The 13,964-nt window shown below is 46.2% G+C and overlaps 1 protein-coding gene across 2 annotated transcripts in view; it reads right to left on the bottom strand.

Annotated features, from left to right (window-relative positions):
* Positions 1–288: 288 nt before the first annotated feature.
* MALL (mal, T cell differentiation protein like) overlaps positions 289–13,964 on the bottom strand; it is a 29,319-nt gene continuing 15,643 nt past the window's right edge. For both annotated transcript variants that reach the window (XM_077843347.1, XM_077843346.1), the window contains exons 3-5: positions 6,738–6,905; positions 4,383–4,505; positions 289–1,949 (exon numbers count right to left, since the gene is read on the bottom strand). In XM_077843347.1, the coding sequence (XP_077699473.1) occupies positions 1,887–1,949; positions 4,383–4,505; positions 6,738–6,905 (354 nt within the window). In that variant the 3' untranslated portion in view covers positions 289–1,886. The remainder of the gene's footprint in view (positions 1,950–4,382; positions 4,506–6,737; positions 6,906–13,964) is intronic.

Below are 13,964 nucleotides of genomic sequence, written 5' to 3'. Positions count from 1 at the left end.
GGGCATCTTCTCCTCCCCAGCCCAGCTAGTGTACCCCACCCCCAGCTTTGCCTAAATTGGAGTTTGTTTTCTGGAACTTGCATTCAAACTGTCCCTCCTGAAATGGACATGACACAAGCCCCAAGCCCTGGAAACAAACTTGACCATCCTTGCGGCTGCCCCAGGAGCAAGGCTGGTGGGCTGGGCCCTGAAACCCTCTCCCTGGGGGGCTCAGGGTGAAACTGCTCTCAGGATGTGTGGAATGGTGACCAGTTCTGGCTGCTAACATCATGAAAGTGACCAACTCAATGCTTTTTACCTACAAACAACTTTTATTTGGATTTGGCTACTTGGTAAATATTGAACAGTAATCATCCCAGGCAATAAAATGAGGGATAAATGGTGGCTTTTCAAGATGGTTGGAAAGTGAGTGGTCAACAAAAATGAGCCAGAGTTTTCTCTTTGGTGGCTTTCTGTACCCGCCCCCTACACCCCCAGGAGCAGAAAAACATTGGTACAAAACTGTAAGCCCTAGAATTGGCTAAGACTAGTCCCTTTCACGTAATAATTTATTTCATTTCAAAACCATAGCAGACACATGCTGGGCCCTCCTTGCCTGGGGTCAGGAGACTCAGGATATAGACAACGGCTGGGGGCTGGTGCCCCTGCACCAATGAAGAGATGCCAGAGAGCACAGCTTTCTTTTGAAAAACATTTACTTTGAAATCAAACACCTTGATTTTATGCTTCTGTGTGCAGAACGCCAGCCTTTTCTTTGAGAATGGCCCCAAATCACAAATGCCTTTGCACATCCAGATGTGTGAACCGTTCACCGCATGAGGCCCTGGGCCCCACCCAGCTGGCACCACTCAAGGGAGTGCAGGGAGAGTGGGTGCAGGTGGAAGACCACAGAACATGGGACGGGGGGCAGGGGGTCCTTTCCAGCCTCCTGAGATGTCCCACATGTCAGGACAGAAGGCCACAGAAGAATCCTTGCATGGAACGTCCTGCCTCCTTCCTTGATGGTCATTTCTGAGCAAAAAGGTGGCTTCTGGTCCTTAGGAGGAGGGCTTCTGGAGGCCTGGTGCAGGTGTCCTGTAGCCCTGCAGTTTTCTGACAGGCCTGACTTCCGGAGAAGTGGAGAAGCAGGCCGCATCTCCCTCTCTCCCCTTCTCCCTCCCTCAGGTCTTACTGCATCACAATTTTGTAGAGTCAGTCACTTATTTTTCCCACAAATCTACCCTCAAAGTTGCTTTTATGAAAATTTTCTTTGGATCCCAAAACTGGGGAGGAAAGGGAAGGGGGTATGGGATGGGGGGGCAGTGTGGCTGGTCCCTGTCAGCTCCCCCAGGGAGAGGGAGAGACGGTTTGGACCACTGCTCCAAAGCAAAGGCAGAACCAGGCACCAGGAACCAGGTCTGTGGGTCTCTTCAGATCTGAAGGCATTGACAGCACCATTTTGATTTTCAAAGAACAAGACCGCATGTTCCCTTCAACCTGCCGTAGGGAACCTCACGGCTGAGTGAGAATCCCCAAACTGGGCGCGGCAATGGCAGATCTGGGATTCTCAAAGGTGGCAAGGGCTTCAGATCATTAGTTTTCCAACAGAGTGAGGTTCCCTGTTGGGGAGACATTACTTTTCCAGGCAAAGACCAAACCAAACCAACAAACAAGCAAACAAGCCCCCTCCCCAGCTTTTTCATATTCGCCATAATGAATGAAAATGTCCAAGCAGATAGGCCGGAGTGCGATCTCATCCCTCAGTCTGAGCGGCTGGTCTGTCCTTCCCATCCATGTCCTTGATCTTCTGTTTGTCATCCAGATGGCGAATGTTGAAAGCTACTTTCGGGAGCCGATAATCCAGGTGTCGAGGGGGCACGTCTCCCTGCAGCCGGGCTCCCTGCGCGTCAATGGTAGTAGATGCTGAAGGCGTGGAGGATGTAGAGCAGGGCGGTGATGAAGGCGAAGAACTGGAGGAAGACGGGAGGCTCCTGTGTTAGCACGGCCGGGGCCGCAGGCCGCCCCTCCGTCCCGGGGGCCCCCAGCGCTCGCAGCCTGGAAGGCCACCTGTCCTGGCCCTGCCTCCCCTGCCTGCCCCATGCCGGCGCGGCGGCCACCGCTGGCCCGGCCACTCCACCCTCCTCGACACTCGCCGTCCCCGGGGGCCGAGGCTCCGACTCTCCTGGGCACACGAGTCTCGGCATCTGCGAGCAGCAGGCTTGCTCCATCCCCGCCTGGGCCCTGTGTCTCTCACTGTCCCCTTGTCCCAGCGCTTCTGGACGCCGACCACTCCCCCACGTCCATCGGTAGCCCAGCACTCTGCGCTGAGCGCCTGCTCGGTCAGCTCCTTGTGAATGCTTGGAGGCCCCTCCAGCTCTCCGTGGTCCAGACGGGACTCCTGAGCTTTCCTCCCTAGTAGCCTCACGAGCTCAGGGGGTGCCATGACCCTCATCTCATCCCGCTGCCCGACGGAAACCAGCCTGATGCCTCCCTCCCCCACTGCCGTGTCCAAAGCCACCCCCAAACCCATCTGCGTGTACTGCCTGGCCATCTCCTGGTAGGCCCTCTCCTTCCTCGTCTCCGTCGCTGTCATCCCTCGCCCTCGCCAAGACTTCTCGTGGCCTTGACTTGCCCACTTCTGCTAATCTTCCCCTCTAATCTGTCCCAAGAAGAAGCTGTGATCTTGTTGCTCCCATCATGTAGTTGAAACTGTGTGAGGAGTCCCTGCTTCTCAGGGTAGAGGCCATTGCCCTTAACAGGCCTTCCAGGCCCGGATGACCATTCCAGCCTTGCTTTGCCCCACTGTCCGCTTACACCCTCTTCTTGTTCATTCATTCATTCAACGAATATCTTTCAAACACCTGCTATATTTCCAAAACAACAGGTGCTGTATCAGTGAACAAAACATTCAAAAATTCCTATTCTCACAGTGCTTACATTCTAGTGGCAGAAGCAGAAAATAAGCAAAATAAACCAGTAGAGTAGCAGGTTTAATGGGGATGAATGCCCAGGAGAAGATAAGCCAGAGAGAGTACAGGGCCTGCTCGGAAGGGGGAAGGGCAAGGCCTCCCCGAGAAGGTAGTCTGTGAGAAGGGAATAGAAGGAGGTGCGGGGTTTGCCTCCTGGAGAAACGGTGTCCCTGCCAGGAGGAGGTGAGAGCAGGTGTCGTGTGTTCAGGCAGCAGCATGGAGGTCAGCCTGGCTGGAGCATCTGAGCAGCAGGAGAGAGGCCAGAGGGTGCCAGGCCAGACCGTGGGAGGGCGGCGTGTGGGTATTGCTGGAGTCGGGATTTTAGGGGAGTTAAAATAGTTGGAGGAGGGGGGCACCTGGGTGGCTCAGTGGTTGAGCATCTGCCTTTGGCTCAGGTCGTGATCTTGGGGTCCTGGGATCGAGTCTCCCTCTGCCTGTGTCTCTGTCTCTCTCTGTGTGTCTCTCATGAATAAATAAATAAAATCTTTTAAAAAAGTTGGAGGAGGAGGGAAAGGCAGCTGGAATACCTTGTGGCCATCCTAGTGCCTGACTGGCACCCCATTCTTACAATGGGGAATGGCACCTCACCCCTCAACCGTTCCTGCTGCCACCTGATCCTTGCAGGAACTCCCACGCTGACACAGGCCTTGACTTTTCCGGGCACAGTGACTGGTCGCTGTTGGGTTTATACCCAGTCTGGGTGTTAGATCCTTTCTGAGAAGTTTACAAAGTGGGAATAAGGGAGGTTAGACCACTACAGAAGAGGAAGCTGCTGGCTGTGAGCAAGCTGCCAACTGAAGGCGCCCTTCCACCGAGGGAGAAGTGAGGGGGCGCCTAGGAAGGCAGGCAGGCTGGCTGAGTCTCTGGTCCTACTGGACCTAAGGTCTTGGGGGTCCTGCTCTCCCTACGACTGGCTGGACCACCTGGCTCTGGATTCCATCAGCCAACAGCCCTGTGGACTTCTGTCACTGAAATAAAAGGACACTGGAACAGTTTGGGCATGCTGAGGAATTCGGGTTCCTGTCCAAAGCAGTGGGGGCCATGGAAGAATTTTCAATAGGAGAGAGAGATGCGCTCCAATTCGTGAAGGCGATATACTGGGTCCACAAGTGAGCAAGGCTGAGGCGGGAAAAGCAGGAGATGAGAGATGACACCTGGACCTGTGCTTGGTACCCTTTGAGCTTGTGCCCGGCTGTTTACACGTGCACACACACACACGCACACACAGACACAGAGACATAGACACAGACATACAGACATACATAGCGACACATACACACAGACACATAGACACACACACATACACCGCACACACACCTCCTGTCCCTCAAGGCCTCTTCAGCCTGAGGCTCAGGGTCGCCCGGCCTGCAGGAGGCAGAGCTGAGCCTCCTGCGACGCGCTCCCCAGGGGCTCGGTGTTCTGTGCAGCACTCACCGAGGCCGCAGTGTTTATGAAGTAGTTCTTCAGGTCCTGGGTCTCAGACACGATGGTGGCGTGTGCTTGCAAGACAGCGGCACTCATGTACAGGATGCCAGTGGTGCCGTGGTACAGGCTGTCCTGCAAAGGCAGAGGGGGGGCACAGCCAGTGTCAGGTGGGTACTTCAGCAGGTGACACTTGCCTCTCTGACTAGACAGCTGGGAGGAGTGAGCAAAAGAGATAAGCCTGCTCCCCAGACTCCTGCTTTTTTTTCTGCAGTGTTTCTGAGGAACTATCGATACGTTGAACAATGATGGATTAATAAACGCCAACAATGATATCAACATGAGCCAACATTTGGCTGAGTGCTTATTCCATGTTAAGCCTTTTCTCAGGTAGCTCATGTAACCTTGTCAACTGTGACAAGGCACTACTTATCATCAGTACTATTCCATTCTATATACCCTTCAGTATCCCTCCAAAAAATATGCACACTTTCTTACATTATCATGCTTACATGAAGTTATTAACAATAATTCCTCGGTACCATCTAAGACCCAGGCCATATTCAGATTTACCCAGTTACACCTGAAATGGAAAGCTCAAATGAAAAGGAAACAGAGGCTCAAAGTTAAGGTTAGTGAACAAATAGCTGAGTCAGGATTTGAACCCAGGCCAGATTAACTCTGAGCCTATGCTCGTAACCATTAGCATTATACAGACCTGCAATGGGATGCCTGGGTGGCTCAGTGGTTGAGTGTCTGCCTTTGGCTCAGGGCATGTTCCTGGGGTCCTGGGATCAAGGTCGGCATCAGGCTTCCTGCAGGAGACTGTCTCTGCCTACTTCTCCATCTGCCTGTGTCTCTGTGCCTCTCTCTGTGTCTCTCATAAATAAGTAAAATCTTTAAAAAAGTGGTAACCAATTCTGGAAGGAATGTCATCATAGGCAAATTGGCATTTTGCAACCCCTAATGAGATATGCAGTTCAGGCAAACTCATTAAGAGATGAAAAAAAGCGTTTGGGAAAAAGTTGATGGGGGCAAGCCTGTCACACTGGAAGAGGGGCCACCACCAGTCACCGTGTGTGATGTGACTGGAAACACTTAACGAAACGTTGTTGCCAGAAAGGTTAACCTATCTTCAATTCAGGGACTTGGAGGAGCAAGTCACATCACACCAGGAAGAAGCCAACAGACAAACCCAAAATGTCAGATCTTCTATAGGACAGCTGACTCTCCTTCTTCAAGGAGAAGGTCACTGGCAGGGAGAGCCATCCTATAGATTAAAGATACCCAAGAACCATAACTACCACGTGTAGCACATGGTGCCTATGAAGATCCCTATCAAACAGGCCAACTGTAAAAAGACATTTCAGGTGTAACTGGGTAAAGCTGAATATGGCCTGGGTCTTAGATGATACGTAGGAATTATTGATAATAACTTCAGATAAGCATGATAATGTAAGAAAGCGTGCATATCTTTTGGAGGCATCCTGAAGTGTGTAGAATGGAATGATATGATGTTTTGGGTTTGCTTTAAATTCCTTTAGGAGGGATCCCTGGGTGGCGCAGCGGTTTGGCGCCTGCCTTTGGCCCAGGGTGCGATCCTGGAGACCCGGGATCAAATCCCATGTCGGGCTCCCTGCATGGAGCCTGCTTCTCCCTCTGCCTGTGTCTCTGTCTCTCTCTCTGTGTGACTATCATGAATAAATAAATAAAATCTTAAAAAAAAATTCCTTTAGGAAAAAAAGGCTAAGTACAGCAAGTGTGGTGATATCTTACTAGTGCAGGAATCTGGGTTATGGTTACTTAAGGGTTCACAGGATGATGTTCCTTACTTTTGTGTATATTCCAAATTGTTTAATAACAGAAAAATTTTAAATGATTATCAAGATGATGTGACATGAAAACAATTTAATGACAATATTAATGAAAGAATTGACATCCAAAATTAATGGTTCAGTGTGATTATATGTACATTTTTACACAAGATTTGCAAGGAATATAGGAATCACAGTGGGATTGGGGTGATTTCCCTCCACCCACTATCATTTCCTTTAATGCTGCTCCAACAGTTTAACCATAAATAAAATTTAAAGGGAAATGAGTCAGGATGTGCTTGATATAGGATATGTATATTCCTAAAATGGAAGACAATGGGAGGGAATACAATGAAAAATTTACTGTGGCAGAGGAATGTTTTCATTATGGCTTAATAGTAAACACATTAAAGTAAAAAGTCTTGGTTCCAGAGTGGCCCAGTCCTGAAAAGGCCTCTGGTGCCTGGTCTCTTGTTCTCCCTCCCAGCCCAGAAGGCCCAGGATGGACATTAGGAGGTGCCCAGGGGCCTGGGTCACTCCCTTTGGTTCTTACCAGGACTCGCCAGGACTGGTATCTTTTATAAAATCCAAACAAGTAAGACAACAGGAACATCAGGGAGATGAGAAATGAGGTGAGTGAGACATACAGCACCCATCCTTGCAGTAATGGGTTCGCTACGTGGGTGGCAGCTACCAGGATCCAGACCCAGCACCCAAATATCTGTAAGAAAAAAAACAAAAGAAGAGCCATCATTTGCTTGTGGAGGGTATACTTTCCTTTGCAGGGCATCTCTTCTCCTCTGTCTAGTTAAAAGCTCTTCAGGTGAAGTTAGGTGTGAACCAAGAGGGAAATAGAGAAGGAAGACTGGCCTTGGGGAAGAGTGGATTTTTTTTTTTTTTTAGAAAATTCAAGTGGTTAACACAGAGGTCACTGATAGAAGGACTTGGGTAATTTGGCCTATGGATTATGTCTTCTTGGCACAAATCATGTTGGCATACAAAATTTTTAAAAACATTTCTGAATAAGTTGCCAGTATTTAAAATAGGATATTTCATGTGAAAAATTCAGATTGCAGACATTTCTTGAGAAATCCATAGTACTAGTGAGCACACTCCCAGGCCAGAGTAGGTTGAAATGAGATGTGACCATTTCTTTAAAAAGGACATAGAGTTCTCAGTGGACCACCTCTTCTTTACCGCCCACCCCCCGCCCCACCCATTGTGTGGCATGTTTTCTGTTGCTCACTCTCACTATGGAATAGTATTTCCTTTCCTCGGCTCCCTTTACCCACTCACAGTGCCTGCCTGGCCCTGTGGGCATTTGGTTTGGGCCCCTGGGTGATAGTATCTGACACTCTTGTGGTCAGATACCAGTTGGGCAATACCATTCCAGTTTAATCACTTCTTTGCTCTGTCCAGCCTTTTATTATCCCCTTGGTGGAGAAACCAAAACTTTTCCCAGTTCTCTCTGGGCTCTGCCTTTGTTTGCTTTTGTGCTGGATTTATACCCATGTTGGTCAACCCAGGGAAAGAACTAAATGTCCACCAGATAGCATGATCAGTTAGAGGCCTGAGGGAGAGGGTCAACATGAGAGCACCAAGTGGTTTTGCTGTTGATTTGTCTCAGACTTTCTCTACTCCTCTACTTTCTGGGATCTCCTTAGGATGTCCTCATGAGCCTCCTTGGTTTTCTCTCTCCTCACTCCTGTTAAATCTATGATTCTTCTTCTTCTTCTTCTTCTTCTTCTTCTTCTTCTTCTTTCTTCTTTTTTTTTTAATTTTTATTTATTTATGATAGTCACAGAGAGAGAGAGAGAGAGAGAGAGAGAGAGAGAGAGAGAGAGGCAGAGACACAGGCAGAGGGAGAAGCAGGCTCCATGCACCGGGAGCCCGATGTGGGATTCGATCCTGGGTCTCCAGGATCACGCCCTAGGCCAAAGGCAGGCGCCAAACTGCTGCGCCACCTAGGGATCCCTTCTTTTCTTCTTTTTAATCTATACTTCTAAGTGCCATATAGGCTGACCTTCAGTCCCATATATACAGTTGCTCACTGTATGTCTCTATTCAGCTGTGCCATTGCAGGGGCCAACCTTGTGCTTGTAGAACCCTGAGAGTGAGTGCCTTATTAAATCTTGCACCTCGAGCACCTCATTTGCCCCATCCCAGTCCTGGATTTGCTCCCTCAAGCTCCTCAAATCCAACAGATACAAAATTAGAACTCATTGCTACTCCTCAATACCCTCAGAAACTCTTCTCCTCAGGACTTTCCGAGAATGGCCCTTCTGAGGGAGAGAGTGATGGGATTGGGAATGAGTGTACTGAGACCTCCAAAGATAGTCATAATGTTCTGTTTCTTACATGGCATCATTGGTAATTTTTTCTTTTATAAAGCAATAAAATCATTTTGAATAAAAAAAGAAAGAATGTGTTGGATTAATAGACCACCACTGGAGATTTGTAGTGATGGAGAGAGAGAGCCAAGGATGGCTCCCAGGTTTGTGGTGTGGAGGAATCACACTACCAGATTTTATTTATTTATTTATTTATTTATTTATTTATTTATTTATTTATTTATTTATAGATTTTATTTATTTATTCATGAGAGAGAGAGAGAGAGAGGCAGAGACACAGGCAGAGGGAGAAGCAGGCTCCACGCAGGGAGCCCAACATGGGACTCAATCCCCGGTCTCCAGGATCAGGCCCTGGGCTGAAGGTGGCACTAAACCGCTGAGCTACCTGGCCTGCCCACACTACCAGATTTTAAAACTTTCTGTAAAGCTACAGTAATCAAAAGAGTTGTCAATGCAGATGGCTCACATTTCTGCCCATTCTCAGGAGATAGCTCATCCTCTTCCCTAATTCTGTTGCCTTCCACACAGATTTTAGCTGCAGACTGTCAATATGTAGAATATCTATCTGTTGGGATTTTGTGTTAGATCTATAGATCAGTTTGGGGGAGAACTGACATCTTTCTGAGTTTTCCAATCCATGAACATGGTATGCTTTTCCAATTATTGAAAAGTTCTTTGACTTCTTTTACCAATATTTTGTAATTTTTAGCATACAGATACTACACACACATCCTATATTTATGCCTAACAATTTTATTTTGGGAGCTATTGTAAATAGTATTGCTTTTTACAAATTTCATTTCCCAATTGTTCAATGCCAGTAGATAGAAACATGATCTATTGTTTTGTGTGTTAACATGGTATCCTGCACTTGGTAAACTCATTAGTGCAAGAAGAGTTTTTTTTTCTTTTGTCCTTTGGTATATTCCTTGGGAATATTTCTATATATCTCATTAGATTTTAATTTTTTTATGATTATAGATAACAATGAGCTTATTTTATTTTAACATATTTCATCCTCTGTAAAATTAAAAAAAATTATTGGTTACAAATTTCTTGTCTTTTTCTTTTTGATTCAGAGTAATTCTAATAGTGTGGATCTCACTGAATATTATAACATTGCAAATATATTTCCCCAGTATATTTCTCACACATTTTATGATGCCTTTTGATGAAATGAGTTCTTAATTTCAGTGTAACTGAATATGTTTATCTCTTCCTTTACAGACTGTGATTTTTGATCAAGTTTAAGAAACCTTTCCCTACTTTGAGTCATGAAGATATTCTTGTATTTCAGATAATTCTTCTGGGATCACTTTCTTCCTTCCTGCAGTACAATCATTACTAGTTTCTTTAGGAAAGGGCAGTTGGTAGTAGCCAGTTTGATTTGTCAGAAAATGTTATTTTTCCCCTGATAATTATTTCCTTTCAGCACTTCTATTTTCCCACTGTGTTCTACATCTTCCTATATTATTCCATTATATTCCAGCTGCCATTGTTGCTGCTGAGAGGAGAGCTGTCTGTTGCACTGCTGGTCTTCTGTAGGAATCTGTCTTTGGAGTCTTTGGGAGTCTTCTTTCTGCCTTTGGTGCTTTGCAATTTGGGCAATAGTTATACAATGTGTTGAAGTATGGGTGTCTTTGTATTAAATTTGCATGGTATTAATTTCATATTCAATATCTGATAATTCCATTTTCTCAGTCTTGGTGCTTGATTGTGCAGCTTGTGGATTCTGTTAACTTTCATTCCTGCTCACTTTTTTCTTCCTATGTTTGGTAAATTTTGGTTGTCAATGACGTGAGAGTAGGTCATTTCTGAATGATGCAATTAGAGAACTTCCAGACTAAACAACTTCATGTAACATCTGTCTAGTTTAGCTGAAAGATATGCAACTGTCAGTTCTGATTTTCATAACATATCCCTGGCTTTATGAGACTGGCAGTTCTCGTCTTACAAATAAACAATACATAGACATAAATATGTCAACCATCCTTTATGAGGCTTCCACTGCTATTATTCTGGAGAAGAAGAGTACTTTTGAAATTATAGAGATTTCATGGGCTCTTAAGAAAAGGAACAGGAGGTGAGAAGCCAAAGTAGACTAAGAGGGTGACCATAAAGCTCTTGCTGGACTGGACAACACCTCCAGACACCTCTCGAAGCTTGGCCTTCACTTAAAGCACCAGCTCTGGGAGTACATTTCCTCAGACTTCTTTTTTTTTTTTTTTTTTTTTTGAGAGAGAGAGAGCATGAGCTGGGACCAGGTGGCAGGGGCAGAGGGAGAGTGAGAGAGAGACAGAGAACCTTAAGTAGGTTCCATGCTCAGTGTGGAGCTCAACACGGGGCTCAATCTCACAACCCTGAGATCATGACCTGAGCTGAAATTAAAGTTGGATGCTTAACAAACTGAGGCACTCAGGTGTCCTCACATTTCCCCAGATCTTAATAATCAGTGTCCCCATGAATTTTGGAAATCTTGGGTTGGGTCTGGGGCTGCCTGTGAGTGAGTTGGCTAGCTTATCCCAAAGAGGGGTTGTTGAGGGACAGAAGCCATTGTCCCCCCTGAACTGGGCTCTTGCATGTTAATCTCAGTGACAGGGGCTGCTGGTGCTTTTGGGCACCTGCCAAGCATCCTCCTCATCAACACTTGGGACATGCATAGAAATGCTTGCATACTGTCAACACCCAAACAATGCTAGCTAGTAGTGGGAATTATTTTGGGATTTAGTGACTGCACCGGAATTTGTAAAATCCTAGACTCACATTAGACCTCTGAGGGCAGAGAATGCTCTGTGCTATTCTCTGCTATATTCATGGTGCCTAGCATAGGGCCTAAAACAAAATGGGTGGGGATGGAATCAAAGAACATTCTTTAGAGTGAATCAATGATGACATGACTACCACCTCAGTTTATGAAATGTATCCACTCAGATGGCCTCATTTAGTCTCTGTGGCAATTCTAACTCCCTTGAGCTTTCTGAGACCAGAGAGCTGACATTTGATTCCTGTCACTGATTATTGCCAGTTCACCTCTGCTAGACCTGGGGGTGTGTCAGGGTGCCTCAGCACCACTGTGCCTGTCAGTGCCTGCAGAGAGGTCTGCTCCTGCCTCCCCTCCTGCCATCAGAGACTGCCCCTGGGCAGACATTGCCAAATGCACATTATTTATGTGTCAGCATTAAATTCTCACCACACTGTGATGTGGTGCCATATTGGAGAGGCCTGAGCCTGAGGTCACATGGAACATGGAGTAGGACAGCTCTGGATCTCTTCTCACAACAGAGTTCACCTCTGAGGGCAGGGGCCTCTGAGCATTTGGGTAGCTACTCAAATTGCTTAGAATCTTCTGAAATGGCTTTAGTGTTGCATAATCAATGTGACGCAGAGGAATGTTATTTTTTATTTCCACACCCTCTACCTTCTGGACAGAAGAAGGGACCAGGGCCAAGGACAAACTCCAGGTGAATTTAAACTTAGTATTTGTTAGCTCATTTCTGCCCCAAACAGTCTAGGTTGGATTCTTTACAGGTTAGGCAGTTTCAAGTAGTTGTCTTTACTTTCTTTTTTAACTTATATTTAGCTTTCCATATTTTCTTGGCAGGTTAAACTGCTCTCTTATTTTAACCTTCAGTTTGTATTTCCCAAGAGCAGGAGATATTTTTAGATGTTTGGGGCTGGCCCTCAAAGTGGAAGAATATGTTATTATAGTAATATATTGTGATTAAGTGTATTCCAAGTACAACTTTGTTCAGAATCTGTTTCTCATGAACAAACACAGATTAGTCATCTATACATTCTCTAAAGGCTGAGCCAAAATTTGAAGGGATCTCTTAAGGTAGGTTGGAGCTTAACAGTAAGTTTGGACACTTATTTTTCCCTGGAACATGGAGAATAGGTCCTTCACATGTAGACAGCTGGTTAAAGCACTAGAATATAATAAGAGAGTAGCAGCACCGAGATTGCACCCTGGGAGAAATGTTGATTCCAGGGCTGGGGAGGAGAAGTAGGGCCTGAGCATCTTATCAGATCAGAAGTGAGAAAACTTTCAACGGCATCTGGGGTTAGGTCAGGAGGTTTCAGAAAGCTCTTGCTGACCAAAGATGAGACAATTTGAGCTTCAAATAAGGATAACACCGGGATCCCAGGGTGGCGCAGCAGTTTGGCGCCTGCCTTTGGCCCAGGGCGCGATCCTGGAGACCCGGGATCGAATCCCATGTCGGGCTCCCGGTGCATGGAGCCTGCTTCTCCCTCTGCCTCTCTCTCTCTCTCTCTCTCTCTGTGACTATCATAAATAAATAAAAATTAAAAAAAAATAAGGATAACACCTGTGGATTGAAATATATCAACTAGGTTGAAGTCCATGAGTTTAAAATGATACTTTAAGCCCTTTTTGGGATCACTTTTGGGTAAGGATGTTTATTATTTTGGAAGGCAGCCATGCTCATTATATCACCAATGCTTATTATTTTGAAAACTGCTTAAGAAGGAAAAGAATCAACAAAATATATGGTGTAGGGGTAAGGAGATTTCTAAAATACATGGATATCTGTGCTCTGAGTCCTGTTACTCCTGGGGTCTTTGAGAAATCCCCAATGTCTGGATCCTCCCCCAGAGGTTCTGACCAAACCAGTGAGAGAGGCTGCATTGTTACACATTCCCCAGATGGTGCAGTTAGAACTGAGAACCCCTGGAACCTGTCTCTCTGTTTCCCATCTTACCCACCCATTTATGTGGCTGGGGATGCAGCATTGTTCCTCCTGGGTTCCAATTCCAGCTTTGCCTGCTGGGCAGGTTATTTGACTCATCTGTACCTCCAAGCCCCTGTCCATCAAACAGAGGAGGTTGCGATTGCCTCTTTCATTTGGTTCTGGTGAGAACTAGCTAAGCCTTCCTGGCACACAGTGAGTCTGGGGTAACCATGTTAGCCATGTTAGCCATAACCATTCAGAGTGGTGCAGAAGACAAGAGAGAAATTTCCCCAGAAAGACCCAGAGGAAGGAATGTCCCAGTCCTGTCTTCCTGAGGGAGGAGAAGTTCACTTCTGGGAGAGCTGGTAGACCAATCAACCGGGTGAGTGAGAGAACATTTAGGGGGCACAGATCCCTCTTAGGAGTTGATGAAAGTTTTGGCCACCCTATAAAGATGTACCTATGTACACGCACAATTTTTATCTACAGACCTGGGGACTCACAAACCGTCAAAGCCCACCTACAGCTCCAGGGTGAAATCCAGTGCCATCTCCAGTTTAAGTAACAGTGCCATAGATTGCTGTATTATTTTGACAATATCAGTCATAGCATTAAATGCACATATTGTTTGATCCAACAATTTCACTTTTTTGGACTCTGTCCTATAAATAATGCACAGGAACAAAATGATGGATGTACAAGGCTGTTTAGTGGAGCCTGTTGTTTCCAGAAAAGATAAGA

The sequence above is a fragment of the Canis aureus genome, chromosome 12 (genome assembly GCF_053574225.1).
Source record: "Canis aureus isolate CA01 chromosome 12, VMU_Caureus_v.1.0, whole genome shotgun sequence".
NCBI classification, from domain to species: domain Eukaryota; kingdom Metazoa; phylum Chordata; class Mammalia; order Carnivora; family Canidae; genus Canis; species Canis aureus.
The sequence above is the reverse complement of the archived record's forward strand: the minus strand, read 5'-3'. Positions and strand labels throughout refer to the sequence as shown.